We start from the raw sequence: 13451 nt of genomic DNA on the forward strand, positions 1-13451 counted from the left end.
TTCCTATCCTGTCTTCCTTCTCTCTTCGATTTCGGGACGATAAGACCATAGTCTACAGTTCCCTCTGTCAAACCTCTTTAAAAAAAAAAAAGAAAAGAAAAGAATAGATTATAGTATCAATTTACCTAGATACTTATAGATATAGTGGCCGACCATACACTATCAGGTTGACCTGACAGGCTCTGCCTGATAAGGAAGAAGAAGAAGCATCACTAAGGGCTTTAGTGACGGAGTGTATACCGTCCATTCGAAGACGATCTACCCATAGACCCATACCCATCTCACACAGCCTGGGTGGAACCGTCCGGGAAAAGCCAGCATCATGTCATTGTCCAGATAGTCACCTATTTGGGTACCTGGGTAGGTACTAACCACGTGCAACGTTACTTAACTCAAGTGATCCATCGGGAGCCGGTTTACATAATCAGCGGAGTCTATACCGTCCATTCGAAGACGATCTACCCATACCCATCTCACACAGCCTGGGTGGAACCGGGAAAAGCCAGCATCATGTCATTGTCCAGATGGTCACCTATTTGGGTACCTGGGTAGGTACTAACCACGTGCAACGTTACTTAACTCAAGTGATCCATCGGGAGCCGGTTTACATAATCATCTTTCTTCGCCTCGTCCTGTGTACAGACGGGGTCGGCGTTTTTCGTCAGCCTCTCAGTCAGCCCTGGTGATTGCTTTGGGTTGACATTTGGTTTTGGCTACAAGAATTTTACGAGTTAATGCCTTTCGCGCACTCAATCTTTCCTATTTATTTACCAAAGGGAAATTTCAGGCTGGTATCCTCCCTTAACGTCCCCCAGCCAGACAAAGCTGGCCTACTCCCTGTTTAACGTCTCTCAGCCAGACGAAGCTGGTCTACTCCCTGTTTAACGTCTCTCAGCCAGACGAAGCTGGTCTACTCCCTGTTTAACGTCTCTCAGCCAGACGAAGCTGGTCTACTCCCTGTTTAACGTCTCTCAGCCAGACTAAGCTGGTCTACTCCCTTAACGTCCCCCAGCCAGCCAGGTACCCAAGGAATGATAATCTGCCTACTAAATCAATGCAACTCATTGATGAGATGAGATTTTCCACTGATGTGTGCAAAACACGCTGTTGTACAAAATATCATCTTTGTAACCTAACATATACATACCTACAGTTGGAACATTATAAGTATTATTGTTCACATGTCTTATTATTCACGTGTCTTATTATTGTTCACATGTCTTATCTTTTATTTATGTTTATTTACATGTACCCAAACTGTTGTACAAAATATCATCTTTGTAACCTAACATATACATACCTACAGTTGGAACATTATAATTATTATTGTTCACATGTCTTAATATTGTTCACATGTCTTATTATTGTTCACATGTCTTATTATTCACGTGTCTTATTATTGTTCACATGTCTTATCTTTTATTTATGTTTATTTACATGTACCCATTATTCACGTGTCTTATTATTGTTCACATGTCTTATCTTTTATTTATGTTTATTTACATGTACCCAATGTTCCTCTATTTTTTATATAAATATATATCCCCCCTCTATGTAGTTTAGATGTAGATTTAAGTCAAATTGGAAACACCCTCGGGTAATTTTGTACAATAAAATAAATATTGAAATTGAAATAATATATATATTGGAACATTCATATTAACATAACCTTCTCAGGAGGTTCCTCCTCCTAGAAGATTCTGTAATCTGACGGAGGTTTTTCCCAGGAGGTTCTGTCATCTGTAGTGTTAGGGAGGTTCTATAGTTATGTTTATTGTATACTTAATACTTATGTTTTTGTTGCAATACGAGGTCTGTTTTTGTGTTTTTCATTCCGACGTGGGTGCGATGCGAACCCGACGCGTGTTTTTCATTCCACTTCCCCTACTTTAGCGTCAACGCTGCGTCTTAAACCCTGATGCGGGTCTCGACTCTCGAGTAGCTTCAGGTTCCGCCATATTGTAATTGTATTGAGGGAAATGAAAAAAAAATGTTTCGTAATTTCTCCACTAGATGTCGTGAGCTTTCAGGATCCAGCAAACTTCCATGGCACTATCGTAATCGTAACGGCTATTTTGAAACTCTAAATCAAAATGTAACAAAAGAAAACGAGGAAAAATCACAAGAAAGAAGAGACAATAGAAAAAAATCTGAGGAAATAAATTCTCATAATTTCGAGAAAGAATAAATAAGAGGACAAAAAAAAAAAAAAAAAAAAAAAAAAAATGAACGAAGTGGTCTATTGGGAAATGGTGCAGTCACCGCTGGCTTAGATCACTCGTGCATACAAGTGCATCACGTAATTCAAATACGTTGAATAATCACAATTACTTCAAAGTAGTCGGACCGCTTGTCTCTGAGGCATTTACCCACTTAAAGGACCTAAATTAGAATTAAAATTGCCTTATTTATACTTTTGATGTCGTGCAAGGACCAGTAGTTGCTAGTATGCAAGAACGCTAGCGAAGGAGCAGATAGAAATGCGCAGAAACGTATGCGCACAAACCGGAGACAAAAAGTTAAGTGTGCGTTCTGATTTACAAAAACTTCAATTTTCCTATTTTAGATAATTATTATTACGAAAGTAGGTATAGGTACGCAATATGAACCATAGCGTAGCGTAAGTACTAATAAAGCGACGGGACAATAGACCCCATGCTAAGATAGTCTATCGTAAAAACCGATGCTTTATTAGAGTCAATATTTACCGATGAAGTATTGAAAAGTAACACAATGATCTAACGAAGATCAAAGTAAACCAGTTCTGATTTACAAGAACTTCAATGTTCCTAATTTTATAAATTTCCCTATTTAGATAATTATTATTACGTAAGTAGGTATAGTATAGGTACGCAATATGAACCATAGCGTACCTATAGCGTAAGTACTAATAAAGCGACGGGACAATAGACCCCATGCTAGGATAGTCTATTGTAAAAACCGATGCTTTATTAGAGTCAATATTTACCGATAGAAGTATTGAAAAGTAACACAATGATCTAACGAAGATCAAAGTAAACCAAGAAGTCAAGGATAACTCACTAACGATACATAGGAAATACGAGGTATAGAAAAGTTACAAAGAGTTTACGGAAAATGAAGGCCATAAACCAACTCGGTTCAGCCGATTCTAACACAAGGCCTAGTTGGCGAATAGAATCATTATGGATCGACAAAAGAAAAGGTTTCCTTTCCAAACCTCTCTTTCTCTCGATTTTGGGACAGTAAGGCCTCCGTTGTTAAGCTGTGTTCACATTTAGTCGACGCCGTTGATGGATCGCCGTCGACTGAACCGGACCCTGCCTCGACAACATAGACTCACCTCGTCGATCTACCATCAGCATCACACATTGGCACTTTTTCAATAGAATCATTATGGAAAGAAAAGGTTTCCTTTCCAAACCTCTCCTTCTCTCGAGGGACAGTAAGACCTCCGTTGTTAAGCTGTTTTCACATTTAGTCGACGCCGTTGATGGATCGTCGTCGACTGAACCGGACCCTGCCTCGACAACATAGACTCACATCGTCGATCTACCATCAGCAATTCAGCATCACACCTTGGCACTTTTTTCTCTCGCAAACCTGAAGGTACGTACAGATATCCTCAACCATCACACATTGGCACTTTTTTCTCTCGCAAACCTGAAGGTACGTACAGATATCCTCAACCAGCAATAGCACGTTGGTACGTACAGATATCCTCAACCAGCAATAGCACGTTTTGGTACGTACAGATATCCTCAACCAGCAATAGCACGTTGGTACGTATACAGATATCCTCAACCAGCAATAGCACGTTAGTACGTACAGATATCCTCAACCAGCAATAGCACGTTAAGTTTCAACGAATAATTTGTGATATTAACTCTGCGATCCTGCGATGTGTACGCACCTTTAAACTCTATGCATGTCACAAACTAAACACCATGCATGTCAGCATGTCAAAATGCAACCCGATACTTTTGATATCCTCAACCAGCAATAGCACGTTGGTACGTACAGATATCCTCAACCAGCAATAGCACGTTGGTACGTACAGATAGATTTTCCACTGATGTGTGCAAAACACACTGTTGTACAAAATATCATCTTTGTAACCTAACATATACATACCTACAGTTGGAACATTATAATTATTATTGTTCACATGTCTTATTATTCACGTGTCTTATTATTGTTCACATGTCTTATCTTTTATTTATGTTTATTTACATGTACCCAATGTTCCTCTATTTTTTATATAAATATATATCCCCCCTCTATGTAGTTTAGATGTAGATTTAAGTCAAATTGGAAACACCCTCGGGTAATTTTGTACAATAAAATAAATATTGAAATTGAAATAATATATATATTGGAACATTCATATTAACATAACCTTCTCAGGAGGTTCCTCCTCCTAGAAGATTCTGTAATCTGACGGAGGTTTCTCCCAGGAGGTTCTGTCATCTGTAGTGTTAGGGAGGTTCTAGTTATGTTTATTGTATACTTATGTTTTTGTTGCAATAAAGTATAATATTTCAATCAATCAACGTGCTCACAATCAATCAACGACCACTACGCCACCTGCCTCGGTGGTGTAGTGGTCAAGGCGCTCGCCTGGTAAACAGGAGGGCGTGGGTTCAATCCCAGCCGAGGTATGGAATTTTGTCCTCAATATAATTTGAGAATTTGACACAATAATAGTAGTAGCCTACTGCTGGAGTAAATGGACTTTTCAGTCCTATGCGAGCAGTATAAATAAGCACTATTACTATTACAGATCTGTGCACAGTACCAACATTACTGATTTCACAAATAATTTGAACCTCAGAAAATTCTAATGAACAGTCTGAGATTAAGCAAGTTTCCGACCCGAGTCGTAAGCTTGCTTTTATAAAACAACCTATAGTTGGGATAAAGATGGAACGGAGACAAAAGGTTAAGTGTGCATTCTGATTTACAAGAACTTCAATGTTCCTAATTGTATAAATTTTCCTATTTTAGATAATTATTATTACGTAAGTAGGTATAGTATAGGTACGCAATATGAACCATAGCGTAGCGTAAGTACTAATAAAGCGACGGGACAATAGTCCCCATGCTGAGATAGTCTATTGTAAAAACCGATGCTTTATTAGAGTCAATATTTACCGATGAAGTATTGAAAAGTAACACAATGATCTAACGAAGATTTTGACCACAGTAATTGTAGTACTTAGCCTACTGCTGGAGTAAAGGGACTTTTCAGTCCTATGCGAGCAGTATAAATAAGCACTATTATTATTACAGATCTGTGCACAGTACCAACATTACTGATTTCACAAATAATTTGAACCTCAGCTTCAACGAAGAGAACAAAATTCTCATGAACAGTCTGAGATTAAGCAAGTTTCCGACCCGAGTCGTAAGCTTGCTTTTATAAAACAACCTATAGTTGGGATAAAGATGGAACGGAGACAAAATATTAACCCCCGTATGTATGAAATCTAAAGATAAACTTAAGTTTAACTTAAGACGAACAATGTTGCCAATTTCATGTCATTTCTTGAGATAACTGGCTAGATTTCATGAAATTTGGCAAGATTTTCATTTCAAGTTAAACTTAAGTTTATCTTTAGATTTCATACATACGACGGTAAGTGTGCGTTCTGATTTACAAAAACTTCAATGTTCCTAATTGTATAACTTTTCCTATTTAGATAATTATTATTACGTAAGTAGGTATAGGTACGCAATATGAACCATAGCGTATAGCGTAAGTACTAATAAAGCGACGGGACAATAGACCCCATGCTAAGATAGTCTATTGTAAAAACCGATGCTTTATTAGAGTCAATATTTACCGATGAACTATTGAAAAGTAACACAATGATCTAACGCAGATCAAAGTAAACCAAGAAGTCAAGGATAACTCACTAACAATACATAGGAAATACGAGGTATAGAAAAGTTACGAAGAGTTTACGGAAAATGGAGGCCATAAACCAACTCGGTTCAGCCGATTCTAACACAAGGCCTAGTTGGCCAATAGAATCATTATGGATCGACAAAAGAAAAGGTTTCCTTTCCAAATCTCCCCTTCTCTCAATTTTGGGACAGTAAGACCTCCGTTGTTAAGCTGTTTTCACATTTAGTCGACGCCGTTGATGGATTGCCGTCGCGTCGACTGAACCGGACCCTGCTTCGACAACATAGACTCACCTCGTCGATCTACCATCAGCAATTCAGCATCACACCTTGGCACTTTTTTCTCTCGCAAACCTGAAGGTACGTACAGATATCCTCAACCAGCAATAGCACGTTGATACGTACAGATATCCTCAACCAGCAATAGCACGTTGGTACGTACAGATATCCTCAACCAGCAATAGCACGTTGGTACGTACAGATATGCTCAACCAGCAATAGCACGTTGGTACGTACAGATATCCTCAACCAGCAATAGCACGTTGGTACGTACAAATATCCTCAACCAGCAATAGCACGTTGGTACGTACAGATATCCTCAACCAGCAATAGCACGTTGGTACGTACAGATATCTTCAACCAGCAATAGCACGTTGGTACGTACAGATATCCTCAACCAGCAATAGCACGTTGGTACGTATAGATATCCTCAACCAGCAATAGCACGTTGGTACGTACAGATATCCTCAACCAGCAATAGCACGTTAAGTTTCAACGAATAATTTGTGACATTTAACAAGCCGCTTCATCAATGACACCTCACTTGTAATGAACATGAAACGACTGCTGATGGAACAGAATCGGGATTACTGGACATGAACGAAATTAAAACTACACCCAAAACCATATCTTTGACACACATGTCAAATGTGTTATTCATGAGCGTTGGGACACTAGAGGACAAAGTCCCGTTTGTCCTGTAGTTCAGCACGGATGAGAGCAAAATGCCAGCGTATATGAAGATCATTTAAATTTTATGCTATCTTGTCAGAAGGGAAACAAAGTATAGGAGGGGAAATGAGGTGTGGGAGGGCATATGAAGTGTTGGAGGGGAAGGGAAGTGTTGTAGCGTATAGGTATGAAGTGTAGGAGGGGAAATGAAGTAAAGTAGGGAAAAGGAGGGCTACATATACGCCGTGAAAAGCTCTTGTCACATGCCGGGATGCCCCCGGGATGACATAATCACACCAAGCCTTCACCTCAAAGAGAAAATGACAATCACCACGTCAGTACGTCCGACTCAGTAGTATATGCATATGCATACTCATCATCCCCGAACCCTCTTCTCTCTTTCTCTCCCCTCCCTCTGTCCTCTCTAATTCCTCCCTCCCCTCTCTTTCTCATTTTATCCTCACTTCATCTGATGGTTTCCTCTGTGTTCTAGGCGTCTTCCTCTTTTGATACTTCCTCTTGTTACACTTCCAACAGACACGTTACCATGAACACTCAGATATGGGGCAAAATGTAGGACACTCCGCCCTGAGTCGTTTGTATAGGGTGACACACGAACATTTGATGGGCAATATCGTCTTTTGGGGCCGATAAAGTCCGTGTAAGCCAGAGGGAACCTGAACCTGAAGGACGTCAACCAAAGGGAAGACCTTTAAGATAGTGGGGAGATCCCTTTTTGTAAGGAGCATTGCTTCTACATAGCTTACGTGTAAGAAGTAAGAAGGTATTCTTCAATATGATGTTTCTTGCAGAACATAAAGAATGAGTGGCACCATTTACTCCGCTTCTTTCAGAGCTTTTCTCCAAAAGCTGTTCTACCAAGGCAAATTTTTTCTGATGGCGGTGGCGTTTCGAAAGCAACCCGGTACAAAGTTTTGTTCTACATGTTCATCGAGAGCTCCATATTTTATTTATGTGTCTCAACATTGTTATGTTAATAATGCATAAATATGATACCAGACTATATCATTATCATCAGCTGACACTTGGAGCTAGTGCTTCTCAAAGTCGAGAACCTTTGGGTGGGGGAAAGAAGTCCTGGGCATTCTCTTTTCAAAGTAGGAACTTGGAAATCATTAGAAGTTTTCGGGAATTCTTTTTTCGCTAAATCCTCTTTGGGGATGAGCTATTCTAAAGATAGATCTTTTTTCTATTAGGCCCTTTAACTATGTTTTATGCATGTCGTTCGCGCCGGTGATAGATCTTTGGAAACCACTTTAGAACCCACTTTGGAATCAGTAATGATGTTTTCAACATTTTGGACACCACTGGGGCGCTCCGGGTGCGTTCTAGGAAAATGGATTTCCCTATCTCATGTGCATATCAGCATGGAGTGTGCTATTACTCGGGTTCAGGGCCGGAAAGTCGACGTCTGACGCTGTTTCTTCTTTCCTCCACCATCTGGATGAAATGGTGTCATCGGGATTACATGTTTTGGGGGTATTTTGCGACCTTTCCAAGGCTTTCGATTTCGTAGATCACTCCATTCTAATATCTAAACTTCCATCCTACGGAATCGAGGGTCCTTGTCAGGATTGGTTTGCATCATACCTTACTCGCAGACACCAGAGGGTCAAAGTTACGAATAACAACGGAAATGTCGAATATAATGTTTTCTCCTCAGCACTTCCTGTCAAGTCTGGTGTCCCCCAGGGGTCCGTATTGGGGCCCCTGTTATTCCTGTTGTATATTAACGACATCATCGTCTCTGACCCTCTGGTGAAGTTCATACTCTTTGCCGATGACACCACTATTCTGGTTGGTGGAAAAACCTATGCCGAGGTTGAGAGCAGAACTAGAGGTGTGATGTCAAGTATAACATCTTGGTTCAGCTGTAACAAGCTGAGCCTGAATGTGGGAAAGACATCATACCTCTACTTCGGGCCGCGTTCAGCCTCATCTCTCCATCCTATCTCTAATTCCTCTATATCCATCTCTCCTGCCGAGGAAGTTAAATTCCTGGGCGTTACGATTGATGCGGGGCTGCGATGGAAAACCCACATTTCAAACCTCAAGCCCAAATTGGGATCTGCAATATTTGCAATTAGATCTGTCTCTAAAAATGTGGGCCCCAGCGCAGCCCTGTTATCATATCACGCCTACTTCCATAGCATTATGAGCTATGGAAGTATCTACTGGGGCTTTGCGGCAGGATGTGATGATATATTTCTGTTGCAAAAGCGTGCTATAAGATCCATCTTTAACCTTCATAGCACAGTGTCTTGTAAGCCCTATTTTCAGGATAAAAACATACTTACCTTTTATGCCCAAGTGATACTCGATACATGTACACTCCTCCACAAAATGGGAAACTTGACAAGACACTGTGATATTCATGATCATGACACGCGCAACAGAAGCAAAGTTGTTATCAGCAAAAACAAAAAGTTTGGCCGATCCTTCTTGAAACAAGGCATTCAAATTTACAACCAACTTTCTGCTGACCTAAGAAATGAGCCTTTGCCGAGATTCAAAGACCAGCTGAAACAACAACTTCTTGTTGCGGCACCCTACTCCTATACTGACTTCCTACAATGAGGCGGAACGCGGCTCTCTCTTCCTCCCTCTCCTTCTCTCGCTCTCTCTCCTTCCCTCTCTATACCCCCTCCCTCTCTCTCTCTCTCTCCCTCCTTCCCTCTCTATACCCCCTTCCTCCCTCTCTCTCTCTCCTTCCCTCTCTATACCCCCTTCCTCCCTCTCTCTCTCTCCTTCCCTCTCTATACCCCCTTCCTCCCTCTCTCTCTCTCCTTCCCTCTCTATACCCCCTTCCTCCCTCTCTCTCTCTCCTTCCCTCTCTATACCCCCTTCCTCCCTCTCTCTCTCTCCTTCCCTCTCTATACCCCCTTCCTCTCTCCCTCTCCCTATCCCCCTCTCTCTCCCTCCCTTCATTTCCTTCCCATTACCTCTTCTTCATATTCCCAATCTTTCATACTGTTCTCCTAAATTACCATACTATTCCTTGTTCCAACTCCATCTTACCAATTCCCTGGTCTATTAAAATTCTAGTCCCGTCTGTCTTAATTCAATCATATTTGTTGTGAATGATGGAGATATTAAACCTGATGTGCATACATTTACCAACGAGCACATAATATGGGTACGTGCGACAGATCTTACAGTGGTGGATGACGAAATTGACAGAGTATAAAGATCGATTGGAAAATTGAACATTTGAACGGATTCCGTAATCTGGAACCAGACATATTTACTGTCATAAAAGAACGGAAATTCATAAAAGTAATTGATATAAAGCTTGATAAAGTAACCAAGCTCGAACGACAGTTTTAATACATAGTTAAAGCGCCGAAAAGGAGGAGGAGAAAGTAACCAAGCTAGACAAAGTCAACAATATAAAGACGGAATCAATTTTATTCAAGTTCAAAATACATAAAAGTCTCTGTTCTGTGATTTCTGAGATCATGTGCGGGATCCTTTTCTCCCGTTCCCCCTCCATTCTCCACGACACTAGTTGAGTTTCCTCTATTATTATGATTATGAGGAACTTGCAAATAGTTCCAATTGAGCTCACTAGGTCACAGCGGTATAGTGCTTTGACAGGACCGTGTCTTTCTCATAATAACCGAATGTCCGACTACCCAGTATCCTCGTATTGTATTCATAGTCGCATGGAGTTCCTCTTTGCCCAAATTTTGCCAATTTTGTCGTTCTTTTCCACATTCGTGTATTTCATCAAAATTTTTCAACTTTGTTTCTTTCATCAATTGGGGCGAACAACTCTGATACGTTTGAATGTGTCTGATGTTTGCACCTAACTGTGAATCAACAGGCTCATTTCGAGTATAAATAGGTAGGTACATTTCTTTGGGAATCAATTTATGATTGGCGCAGTTTGCAGAAATTCGGTGGAATTTGACAACACCCACTGTATGTAGGTACTTTATAGTTTGTAATGACATGCCTATCTTTCACTGAATCTTTACCATGACCTATGCTTTCTCTCACGCCTCTTTCCTCGAATGTGCTAATATTGGCCTTAGAACCATCAATTACGGTCGAAAATTGCCTGCTATGTGCTTGTACATTTTTCCCCCCTCGCAAAACGTAAACTTCTCATATACTTTTTGCACAACCTTGTAGCATATGATTTATTACACACGTAATGCTTTCTATACCCGCCACGCATAGAAATAATACTTTCGTCTTTCCGCCATATATTCCCACTTCCTTATACAATATGTTACGCTCAATCAGCGAAATTGAAAAGGAATAGGTATTCCGTGGTTTGGCACTTTCAAAATGCACTGTTTGTCATTTCGCAGATTGATCCTAACATAACTTACACCTTACACCCCCAAATCCTTACAATTATAATACATATCTTATAGGGTCATTGAAGGAAACAATTGGTCCGCGGTCTGGTATTTTCTCAATGCATATTGCATACCTATATTGAGAGATTTCGGAGATTGAGCCCAACATAACGCAGATACATTTTTCAACTTCTCACTTACCTATTAAATTTCGCGGTCAATGAGAGAAGAAATCAAAAACAACCTCTCGATGGCCGCGGCCTTCTAGCATTTTGTAATTTTCGCCGATTGAGCCTAACATATATACAATCCATTCTCAATTTCTCACATACACTTCCTTTACATCGTGTTATATTGGAACGTGACTAGTGATTGGAATTACATTTAATTCTTGTGTTAATCGGACATTTCGGGAGAAATAAATTCTGAAAAAATTCGCCTGTTTTGACTTTTTTTCTTCGACTGTTAGTAATTGATATAAAGCTTGATAAAGTAACCAAGCTCGAACGACAGTTTTAATACATAGTTAAAGCGCCGAAAAGGAGGAGGAGAAAGTAACCAAGCTAGACAAAGTCAACAATATTTAGAAATTTAGACGGAATCAATTTTATTCAAGTTCAAAATCATAAAAGTCTCTGTTCTGTGATTTCTGAGATCATGTGCGGGATCCTTTTCTCCCGTTCCCCCTCCATTCTCCACGACACTAGTTGAGTAACGCCGGTTATCATTGGTAACTAAATAGAATAGAATATGCCTTGTTTGTCTTGCTCGGATAGGACGGAAAAGTCTCTTTACTTCAGCAGTCTAAACTAGATCTTACATATTTCATTAGGTTCGCCGGGTTTAAATGGTAGAGATTGCCCTAGGCGGTCTAGGTGAAATCTGAAACGAAGGTGAAACAAAGTCTACTAGTTGAGTTTCCTCTATTATTATGATTATGAGGAACTTGCAAATAGTTTCAATTGAGCTCACTAGGTCACAGCGGTATAGTGCTTTGACAGGACCGTGTCTTTCTCATAATGACCGAATGTCCGACTACCCAGTATCCTCGTATTGTATTCATAGTCGCATGGAGTTCCTCTTTGTCCAAATTTCGCCAATTTTGTCGTTCTTTTCCACATTCGTGTATTTCATCAAAAATTTTCAACTTTGTTTCTTTCATCAATCGGGGCGAACAACTCTGATACGTTTGAATGTGTCTGATGTTTGCACCTAACTGTGAATCAACAGGCTCATTTCGAGTATAGTCACCTATTTGGGTACCTGGGTAGGTACTAACCACGTGCAACGTTACTTAACTCAAGTGATCCATCGGGAGCCGGTTTACATAATCACCATTCGAAATCCCATTCTTCGGTTGTTGTAAAATAGCGAACTTTTTCATAATTGATAGGAAAGTTCCAGTTCTTGCCAGGTTTTAATTTGTACTTCTTGAACATTTTCTTTTCATATTCAAAAGGGTTAAATGAGGGTTTCTTAATGATAAGTCGTTTGAATGGCCACCTGTTTGGTAACGGCCACTTGAATACGAATTTTTCAGTTGAAACGTAGGGGTAGCCATACTCGTCGTACAGTATTATAGGAGGTGCAGTCTGCCCATCATCTACATGTATATAAGGCATCCTGGTTTCAACCTGGATGACCTGATACCTTATTTTCTTTTTTGCGTTCCACTTCACTATTTCCCTGATTTGGGTTCTTATCGGACGTAATTTATCAGGGTCTATCGTGGTCCTTGGTCTAGGGTACATCGTGGGCCTTATTGTACCAACCGATGTGATTGCAATATGACTGAAGAAACCTAACAGGAACATGAACATAACTGAGATCTTCATCTTAGCTCTAATCTGAAAATCAAATAAAAAATGTATTATTATAGGCAGGTACGTATATCCTTTTTTACTTTCCTTATCCTATAGGAAGGAAAGTAATGTAATCGGGTCAAATTTTCGATGGTCAGATTTTAGTGCCAAAACACGTTTTGAGGTCCCTAGAGCCTAAATCCAAAGTTTCAGCCATTGGTCCGTGTGTGTGTCTCTGTGTCTGTCTGTCTGTAAACAAAATATCTCAAGAACGGTAAGAGCTAGAGACTTGAAATTTGATATGTAGCTGTCAAATGTGACAAGGATGCGACACGAAACTTTTGATTAAGACCGGTGCAACGGTTGGCGGCATTTTACCACTTTTTGGCTGGAATCAGATCATTATCCGATTTTGCGTCTTTTTGCAGCTAAGCTTTTGGGCCCGGTTTTCGCCAGCTTTTATGGTGGTTGTGCGATC

At 40.2% G+C, this 13451-nt stretch overlaps 1 protein-coding gene across 1 annotated transcript in view; it reads right to left on the reverse strand.

Annotated features, from left to right (window-relative positions):
* Positions 1 to 13046, reverse strand: part of LOC103507871 — a 17940-nt gene extending 4894 nt beyond the window's left edge. The window contains exon 1 of the mRNA XM_008472387.3: positions 12507 to 13046. Within this exon, the coding sequence (XP_008470609.1) occupies positions 12507 to 13006 (500 nt within the window). The 5' untranslated portion in view covers positions 13007 to 13046. The remainder of the gene's footprint in view (positions 1 to 12506) is intronic.
* Positions 13047 to 13451: the final 405 nt, after the last annotated feature.

Source organism: Diaphorina citri, unplaced genomic scaffold, assembly GCF_000475195.1.
Source record: "Diaphorina citri unplaced genomic scaffold, Diaci psyllid genome assembly version 1.1 scaffold348, whole genome shotgun sequence".
Taxonomy (NCBI): Eukaryota; Metazoa; Arthropoda; class Insecta; order Hemiptera; family Psyllidae; genus Diaphorina; species Diaphorina citri.